The 10,203-nt window shown below is 37.5% G+C and overlaps 1 protein-coding gene across 1 annotated transcript; it reads left to right on the top strand.

Annotated features, from left to right (window-relative positions):
* Positions 1–353: 353 nt before the first annotated feature.
* LOC133995700 (CD276 antigen homolog) lies at positions 354–8,587 on the top strand. Its single transcript, XM_062435172.1, has 10 exons — positions 354–410; positions 1,407–1,473; positions 1,609–1,871; positions 2,464–2,560; positions 2,889–3,155; positions 4,057–4,164; positions 5,874–5,942; positions 6,580–6,609; positions 7,049–7,154; positions 7,890–8,587. Exons 2-10 carry the CDS (start codon positions 1,413–1,415, stop codon positions 8,374–8,376), a joined length of 1,488 nt encoding a protein of 495 aa, XP_062291156.1. The 5' UTR covers positions 354–410; positions 1,407–1,412; the 3' UTR covers positions 8,377–8,587.
* The last annotated feature ends 1,616 nt before the right edge of the window (positions 8,588–10,203 follow it).

Here is a 10,203-nt window from a genome sequence, read left to right as displayed (position 1 = left end):
AAGATGACTAATCACTCGCTTTACAGACGAATAGCGACAGATAACGACCTACTTTACTGTATTTGTTCCCCATCGAGGTTCAGGGGAGAATTGCGGGATAATGACGCTCACATTGAATACGTGCAATATGATCGGTCCCCTAGATTGCGGTGTGTGTGCGCGTGCGTGCGTGTTTGTGTGTGTGTGTGTGTGTGTGTGTGTGTGTGTGTGTGTGTGTGTGTGTCTTTGTTTGACACAGTCTGTCCTTATGGGCGGGTGTGTAATGTGTGTATGTGGATGTCTAGGTGGGTGTGTTTGTTGTCGAGGAATAAAACAGCGGTGCATGCAGACTGGGAGCTCATTCAACAGTTAGAGGAAGAAGGAAATACCAGATGAAAACAAATCTTAACTAGCTGCTTCATGACCTGAAGGTAAGAAAACAGACTATTCATTATCTGACAAACAGCAATCCATTTTTTAAAAACAACTCTTAAACATTTTTTTCTGTATTTATCGGATTTCTATATTATGAATGAGAAAGTGTGATCAGGCACTTGACTGGTACTGTATATATATTTTTATTATATTACTATATTTTTTAAAATTCATTAAAATGGTTGAATTTTAATTGAGTATTCAGTATTACTTATTTGAGTTCATAAGTGTTGAACCTAGCCTGAATACTATATATAGTTATATTGTTTAATGTTCATTGCAGGCTTCCAGTAAAATACTTTACTCAGTGATGGACTGATTTTAGTTTAATGTTGTCAAGTATTTTGTGAGCCAAACAGCACAACTGAGCTTAATCATGAAGACAGCTCACCCATATTCAAAAGCCAAATTGTCTCCTCCATTTATGACTCCTGCCAATTTCGTCTTTATTTCTCAGGAAAACAGCAGAGAAAATGTCTAATCATGTACTAACCACATAGTAGTTGGCTCAGATTAGCCCTTTGAAATGTGCCTGATAAGCTGATGTGTAAATATAATTTGACTTGTGGATAAAGCATAGTCCTAACAGGACTCTTAAGAATGTTTAGCTTTAAGACTTTTAAATGTACTTTTGTATCACTGAATCGTTTCCACAGAAGTGTGATGTGATTACATTACCAGTTAAAAGGATGTTTTTCAAGTATGTTTGTGTTGGCACGGTACCAGAGTCCAGCAACAGCATTCTGCTCCTAGTCTTTTCTTCTAGTTTAAGTTTCTTCAAAAATAGGGAAGTGAAAATGCTGCTTTTATTAAGGTGAGCCGAGTCATTCTTAGATTAGGAATATCATGCAGTATGATCCACTAGCATGTGATGTTAGGTCTTAGGGTTGTTTGAAGGCAGTGTTCTTTCACAATGATGATTCATATTCCCAATTGTGTGTCTAAAAGATCTGCATCAGCATCTGTAAAAATCCCTTTTGTTTCTCCCTTAGGTGTCAATGGACTGGGCCCTTGTCTTTGTTTTGCAAGTCACGTTTCTCCCATTTATCACATCTCAAGGTATGTAGTTTAATGTGTGCAGAAGAGGAGATATCTACCAACAAATTGGAGCACAAAGTCATGTAGTTGGATGTTGTGTGTTGCTTCCTCTGTTAACATTTTATCTTGACATTGTTTTGTATTATTTTCCTGCAGGCTTGTTCAAAGTTGAGGCTAAGCCAAACAAATACTCATCAGAGCTCGGAGGAGATGTTGTGATGACGTGCAGGTTTGACCCTGTACCATTAAATCCTCTTACTGGCCTGAAGGTTTACTGGTACTGGACCACGAACAACTTGGTTCGGAAGGTGTATGTGATGGAATATGGGAAGAATAACTTGTCACTCCAGGATGTGGACTTCCAGGGCAGAGTGAAGCTTAATACTGAGGAGCTGCAGAATGGCTTGGCTATGTTACAGGTAATTACTGGCAGTGATACACACAATTGTCAGGGCAGATGATGTGTTAGTTCCTGTGAAATTCCCTGTAAGAGATATAATGAACTTGTTATGTTGTTATAACTTGTTATAACTATGTATAGCAATCAGGGGGTAACATGACCTAGAAACTGTACTCCCTTCTTTAAAATATCATATTTAAAGCCTTGGTTATTATCTGTTTTCACAGTATGAGATACAAAGATACCACTGCTAAAAAGCAACAGAAAACAAGAGTGTTTGCTTAAAATAGAACAATATGTGGACCAAGAGAGTACTGAGAATTTAACCTCAGTGTGAAGTTAAGGTGTATATATATATATATATATATATATATACAGAGAGAGAGACATATATATATAGCTTAAAAGATTATTTGATTACAAAACATCCCTTGCAACTCTAATTCACCTGACAAGTATCTCATCTCATCTTATTACTGTAATGGATTAGTATTCAATCAAAAGTTTCTGCTTATCATTCTTGTCATTCAGTCTGTATAGTGCAGGACGAGGGGATAAAAAGAGGGATTATGCCTCCAGTGACTCTACTTTGTTATTTTGTCATGTTACAGGTGTCCAGGCTCAAAATGAATGATTCGGGAACCTACCAGTGTTTGATGGAGACAGAACTAGGGACTGATTATAAAAAGATGACGTTGACTGTTACAGGTAAGCATCTAGTCGACAATATCAAAGTGTTACTTTTGAGGTTTTTAGCTGAACATTTCAGAGGCTTACTTCCTGGAATGGTCTTGCTAAATGGCTGCAGGATTGGTCATTGCTGGGCAGAGCAATACTCAGAATGAAAATGAAACTAAGACTGGTATTACTCAATTTGGTAAAAATACTCTAGCTTATCGGAACCTTCCTCAATATCATCCCCTTATTAATAATATGAAAGATCTCTCGATCATAATCATCTCCATGTCAAAGTAGTACTATTCTAAACACAAAGTATGTATTGACTGTTCGGACTCTAAATCTGATTCTCTCCCAGCACCATATAAAGCCGTGACTCGACACATTCAGGAGGTTGCAGACCGGGATGAGTTGCTGCTGACATGCCAATCTGAGGGATATCCTGAGTCCCCTGTTGTGTGGCAGGATGGACAACTGCAAAATATCATTTCCAACACCACTTCTGTGTCAACACCAGACCAGCTTTTTAAAGTCACCAGTCAGATACACATCAAGTCATTGGAGAAAAACAACTACACCTGTACCTTCACAAATGATGGCCACAATGCAACATTTCATATTCCAGGTAAACACTATATTTTTCTTAAGGGTTCCCTTCAGGATGCAGAATATTTAGCTGAATAAGCGAGACAAGCAGACAGGGTTAATTAGGGTTAATTTAATTTGTAGCAGCAACATGTTTCATTGCATTTGTTTCCTTTCTGCTACTCACACCTGTCATTTTCTATGATGAAAGTAAACAAGTGGTTTGAGTTTGCAGCTGCTGCTAAAAGGTTAGAGGAAGCCACAAGTGTTTTTATTTTTAATCTAAAAGCAATCATTCCTTGCCTACTTATCACTGTCACCTTCTGCAGTTTATTGTCAACTCACATAAAATGTAATTATTAAGAAAGAGGATATGCAGTACAAAGGAAAATATGACTGTTTCAGCTTTTTCTGACAGTTTTTTCCATTTAGAAGTCTAAATTCTCCATTCAGTGAAGCTGTAGGATGTGTTTGAGCGTGCAGTGCGTAGGAGTGCAGCCACAAGATGTATCTTCATGTGTGGAAAAGTGTTGTGTGTCTATGTAGGCAGTTTATATATGTGTAAAGGATTTTCCTACAAAGTTTTATCTTGCTTATCGGAAGTTACACCTGAAACCAGACAGAATCTGATTATTTTTATTAAAAATGAAAGGAAAATGCATCGTACATACAACAACAGAAAGAAGAAAAAGTAAAAGATTAGCCAGCTAATCAAAAACACACATTACACAAGCATCATTTCAGTAGCCGCACTTCTTTTTTTGGTCTTGACCAGAAGGGGAAGTCTGCACCACTTAATCTTATTGGGATGTTTGGTTATTTCCAAAGTAGCCAAACATACTTAAAACATGGTTATGTCAGTGCTGAATTACACGTGTGATACTGTTGATTTTGGGGCACATTTTAACATTAATCCTTCCATGTTTAACCTCTTTTTACAGATGACATACCAAACCATCCTGTAAAAAATGATGCTCTCATCGTTATATTGATCATAGGCTTGATTCTGCTCATTATTGTTGCCGTGCTCACTTACCAACAACGGAAAGGTAATTAATCCTTCAATTCTTGATGTATACAGCCACCTACTAGATTCAGGACATGTTGAATGCAGGTGTAGACTGAAAAAATGATATCAAAGTCACAATGCCTTTAGTCCAATAAATCAACATCAAATGGAAATTGATCTTTGGTACCGACAAATGTGACAATGCACACCTGACGTGACACATAATAGTGCACATACAGCTATGGTGAAACATTAAAGTGACAAATGGTGACAATAGTCAATAGTGACAAACAGACTGTTCTTGCACTTGCAACCATAATGCACAGCAGCAGATGTTGGCCCTGCAGGCTGGCACCTGACAGGTTGGCTGTGCTGTGCAGAATGGGCAAAGTCACTGCATGGCTGGATTTCCCATTAGGGGTTAGCACTGAAAGAATATTTGCCTGAAATAGAGGTGATAATCCAGTTGTTTGGTGACAGGCCAAGTCCAGCCAAGTCCTTCCGTATTTCCCCATTGTAAGTATTCACATTGGTTTATTTTTAACATATAAATCGTTTGAGAAAGTGGGGATAAATACTGCAGTGACTTAGGATAGAGTGTAATAGAAAAGTACTTTTTGATTGACCAACCAAAACTGAAAATGTGTCTTTCAGTCTCACCTCAACCAACTAAGCATACCGCTGAATGCATTAGTCAGCATTCCAAATTTATCCATCATGCACGACAGCCGTAGCAGAGGCAGCAATGCTTACTTTGTGTTTCTGACACATTGGGAGAGATCTTTGTGTCCTGTCAGTAAACAACAATATGCCATGTCAACACAATACGAGCTGCTACACAGTTCAATGAATGTTGAGTCAAGTCCGTATGGTTCTGAAAAGAGGAAGTTGTGTGTTACACATAGCATACATTGTAGCTGAGGGAGTTTTATCATCATGTGACTGAGATAGCGCATGTGAGCATGACTTAGCACTCTGAAAATGACATGTGTTAATACAACCATGTTTGGAAACACCCAGCTTGGTCTTGGTTTGTGTGACAGGGGAATTTGAGGGTTTTTGTAAATGCATGGGTGGTTTTTCAGTGTGGCACATGCTTCTTGTTTGTATAATTCCCCAAACAAGCATATCCATCATATCAATACTAGGCTTATTACATGTTTCTACTTATCTGTGAAAATCCTATGAAGTCTTACTTCAGTTATGGCTTAGGAAACCTTTAGATTTATATACTGGTATCAAGAAAGAGTCGACCTTCATAGAGGCAAGTTATTCTGTAAAATAATAATAAAAATCAACTTTATTTATGTAGAACTTTAAAAAATAAATAAAGAAATATATATATATATATATATATATTTATATAAAACAATGGATGTACTTACAAGGGCACATAAAACACATGATAAACATAAGATTTACAAGATAATATAATTATGTTATCGAATATAATAATGAAGAAAAATAACACTGAATTAATAAAAAGTTAAGAATTAACTAATTCATGACCCAAAACAGTATTAACTGTATCATTTCTCTGTCAAATGTGTATAAAGTTAATGTTTCCCAAAACATGATGTAAAATCAAAGACTATTCTGTCCCATTTTATAATTATGTTCAATTAAACATTATTTATATACAGTGCCAAACAAACCACATATAATGAATTCCATCCTTCTATCCATGTTGAAATAAATACAAACATACCGTACCAACACATTTAATTGATAGCAATGTTTCTTCAATAGGATCCGGCACCCACAACACTGGGAACCGTCTGGTCAATGGTCGTGGCGGGTTTGTTTCTGCTCCTGTCTGTAAGTCTAAACAGAACTTTTATATTTTCTCCTTGATTCTGCCTTGATGGTTAAGCACTTAGCGACATTATTTTAAAAATGGAGCCACATAAACTAAACGCCTAAACAAAATTTCAGCAAGAAGTAATTTTTCCACTGAGTTTAGTCAGATTGCTGCTGAGGCATTTCTGTTAGGTAAGACACCCACAATGTCTGCCATACTTGATGATGACGCCTACAATCAATACCCAGGCTCTTTCTCAACTAGTTGATTTTTGCTGTGACTAACATGTTCATTTGCATCTACGTTTTCACAACATCAGCTATGTAATGTGAAGCTATTTACTTATTTGACTGATTAATAAATCACTTTCAAGCTTGTACTGTTTCAATAGCGGGGGTAAAGCTCTAATCACAGCATACAGTAACCTCTTGCAAGTTCCTAATCAATTAAGCACAAGACCTATGTTGTACAGAGTTCTATATTACAAAGTATGTATGTTAAATATTACATTCAATTAATCTATTTGGATTTGCGACAATCCTGCAAAACCACCCCAACAATGATTGAATCATTCACTTATTCTAAAATTGACTGATTCAGTATGTCTGAGTGTCTCCTGTTGGTTTTTCTAACAATGTTCTTCTTCTCCACCAGGCCTACAAATAGGGAAAGAAAATGATGAAGGTAAGTTACTTACATGTGTCAAAGACGGACTCTTAACATTTTTCCTGTTTTTATATTCAGACTCCTGCAAAGCATGGGTCTCTAAAAACTTAAATTAATGTTTAAAACAAACAGAAGTAATTCAGTTACAGAGGTATTCTTTCTTGGCAAAAGAAGGCTAGTGCAAAACCACTCTTACTTGTCCAACACCAACCTTAAGACACCACAAATTCAGTAAGATGTCTTTAAGAAATCTGTCTGTAAATGAATGAGGCCACTGAGTTAAATTCATAACAACATGCACTTCAGAAAGATCACTCTGCACACTCTATCTAGATCATTTTCCATCCAAGATAGAGAAAGACAAAAGAAAACATCGAACTAATTTTTGTAATTGTTTGATTCTGTTCATCAAATGATGTAGAAATGATTACAATAAGGTCTCTTTTGTTGTCAACAGATTTAAGGGAAAATCTGGGGGCGTCTCTGAAAGCCCATTACGCTGACTACTCATTCAGCACAGAGATGGGACGCCACTGGGATCACCCTCACAGACTACAGAACAAGTGAGTCAATTATGCAAAAGTTCATCATAATGTGAGACTCGTCAGCTGCTATGATCTCATTTTCGGTAAAAGTAACAGTTCAATTTCTTACATTTCAAACCACTGAAAACATGTTTAGCCTCCCACAGTCTCTTTCATACCTTGCCTGAAAGAAATGACACTTCTTTCGGAAAAAACGTATCACACATCCTCTGTGTAATCGCTTATTGTGTTCCGAGTAAGGCTTTCAACAGCAGAGCCTGCTGTGGTTAAAAATAATTAGGGAAATTTGTTTTTACTCAGCTAATTTTGTTGAGCACAATATCTTTGAGAACTGAGTGGTGCCCCTCAGGGGTCAGTACTAGGCCCAATACCCCTCTCAATCTGTATGGTCCCTTAACGACACACAAATACAAGATTAATTGCCATTTCTACGCAGACGATAACCAGCTGTATAAAAACCTAAACCTTGTTCCAGCAAAGTTGACCTCATTCTGGGCTGCTTATGTACTATTAGTTTCTCGATGACACGTGATGAGTTATTAAAGATGGGGAAAAAGCTCCCTGAGCTAGTTAGCTTGCTAATTGTTAGCAACTCGTTTTTGTGAAATTTTGCCGTATTTACCGTTTTGCCTCTGAATTGAAACTTTGTGTGTGGACGTATCTAGTTGATATAAGTCTATATATTTATATTTGTGCTGACCTGTGTAATTTACAATCACAAACCTGCTTGTTTTTTGTTTGTTTTATTCGCAGTGAGGGCCAGCCAGCGACTCTTCAATCCTTACTCCCAGAAGCTGAAGAGATGCTTTTTCTTGAGGGACCCCCAGGAAGCGGGAAGACGGCCCTAGCCCACATCCTGATCTCCTCTTGGGCTAAGGGTCCCACAGATACCCTCACTAACCTCCTTGATCTCAGCATACTTCATCTTCTCCTATATGTGGACTGTAGCACTGCGAAGGGTGACTTGTTTCAAGAAATAATATCTCAACTGTCTCTCGGGGAAAAGGTATCAACGGAGGAGCTGAGGACTGTGTTAACCAGGTCCAACGATGCTCTGCTGTTGTTGGATGGATACAGAGAAGGGGACCAATTATTCGATGATTCCCTGAAGACGTTTATAAGTGAAAGAAGAGGATGCAGGGTGTTGGTCATGGCCTGCCCCGGACACTGCCCCATACTCAGGGAAACAGTTGGGACAAGAGAGCTGCTGAAGCTCCAAACACAAACTGTGAAATACTGAGGTCACAAAAGTTTGTCACCAATAAAGACAAGGCACTCATCACATGTTCAGTATAGTTTTTACATTTGTATATCTTTTTGCAATGTGTTATATTGAAAGTACTGTAAATGTTGTATTTTGTATAAGCCCAAATATGCTGCGTAATATGTTGAAGTATGAATTCAAAAAAGTATTTGTACAACAGCAAATACAATAAATAATTCATCCTTGAAAACCCTGATTCTAATTTTGATTGAGGATTTTGTTTTATAAAGAATATACGTTATTTATAACAACAACTACAGTAAGGATGGAGAAAAGCAACAGTGGAATTGTCCTTAACTTTGCTCATGATACACATGAAACAACTGAGGCTGATTTCAGCTCTGAAACTCTGTGTCAAATAGTTCTGATAGTTCTAACGCTTTTATAAGTGATCGGAGTTGTTTCGGTTTCTGTTCTGTGTTGTGTTTTCTCGAAGCGCTCAAGAAAAAAGAAAGGTTATTATCACGGTCATTTGCTGGACTGTGAGCAAAGTACCAAAAGTGGCAAAAAGGGGAAGTAACTGAGATTCCAGTAACATTTGAAATCCAACAGATAAAAAAAAAGTCTCTGTATGTTCAGCCCCCTCCAGGAATTGTTTCATCTTTTCATTGAGTCACCATCTTGCTTACTTTCATTTTTTTTCTGTCCTGAACATTCAAGCATACACTGGTCAGAAACTTGCACTAGACGCGTGACAGTGACTGCCTGTTGTTATTTCCTTTCTCTCTTACTTCAAAATCCCCCTGTATGAGACTTAAATCACCTAATAAATTAACAAGTGAAAGATTAACTGTAGACTAGCCTGCAGATAAGTGTTGTGGTAGACAGATGTTGCAGGTAAGAGGATACGATGCTCAGGCTCATACTGGTCACACACAGCCAGTCAATGAGGAAAACATAACCTAACACAGCATGTCAGTTTCCATTCTGTTATTTGTGTTGCCACATAAAGGCAGCAGCAATTACACACATTGGACCAGTTTGGCCCCAAGAACAGCTGCCAGTGATGCAATATGGGTTTTCTGGAGTAGGAAATCAGGTTAAAGCAGAAAGCTGACTGTAACTGGGGGAGCTGTACTAATCTATATTTCCATTTTAATAATGGGTCAAATTACTATATGTATTATTAAATCCAACTCTGCAGTTCCCCAAAACTCTATGGAGCGTTTTAGCACCTTTCAGCTCATTGTTTTGTTTCATTCTCACCATCTTGTCTTAACGATGACATTTACAGATGAAGCAGACACATGTTGCCAGCCACCTGGACACCCCATGCAGAGAAAGTTAATGACCAGCTGCAGACTCAGTGAAGCATTTAGCAGATAAACAGCTAACATTTCCCTGAATAAAGATTAAAACAGAGCTGTTGGACTTTGCCTGAAACGTGACTCTAGATTAATGCTGATGTTACTCTATATAACTCTTTATCATTTCATGTGTTTATTTGTTTATGTATTTAATCTAACCAGGTAGCTTTGGTTGACATTTTAAAATATAACTGTGCTAAACACCATTTAAATAATGCTACGGATTATTTTATGTTTTTATGTGTAGTTGTAAAAGCAAAAGTATTGATAACCTGGGTCACAGATTGTTTTGTCCACTCTGAGATTTTCCACTTTGTTTATGAAGTTAAGTTATAAATCATTTAATCTGCAGTCGCAGCTGTGCTAATGTTGACTGAGGGGAACTGTGATGCAGTTCACTGTATAAAAGAAATCATACAGTCAGTCGGGGAATCTTTATCACTCAGCGTTACATAAGAGGAACAGGAAATGCTGAGTTTCTCATTTCTAGTGAAGT

This window comes from Scomber scombrus, chromosome 15 (genome assembly GCF_963691925.1).
Source record: "Scomber scombrus chromosome 15, fScoSco1.1, whole genome shotgun sequence".
In the NCBI taxonomy this organism is placed as follows: domain Eukaryota; kingdom Metazoa; phylum Chordata; class Actinopteri; order Scombriformes; family Scombridae; genus Scomber; species Scomber scombrus.
The sequence above is the reverse complement of the archived record's forward strand: the minus strand, read 5'-3'. Positions and strand labels throughout refer to the sequence as shown.

Coding starts and splice junctions, on each gene's coding strand:
- LOC133995700 (XM_062435172.1), top strand. CDS start 1,413: ATGGACTGGGCCCTTGTCTTTGTTTTGCAAGTCACGTTTCTCCCATTT. Junction 3,156..4,056: donor TGCAACATTTCATATTCCAG/GTAAACACTATA, acceptor CTCTTTTTACAG/ATGACATACCAAACCATCCT. Junction 5,943..6,579: donor GTTTGTTTCTGCTCCTGTCT/GTAAGTCTAAAC, acceptor CTTCTCCACCAG/GCCTACAAATAGGGAAAGAA.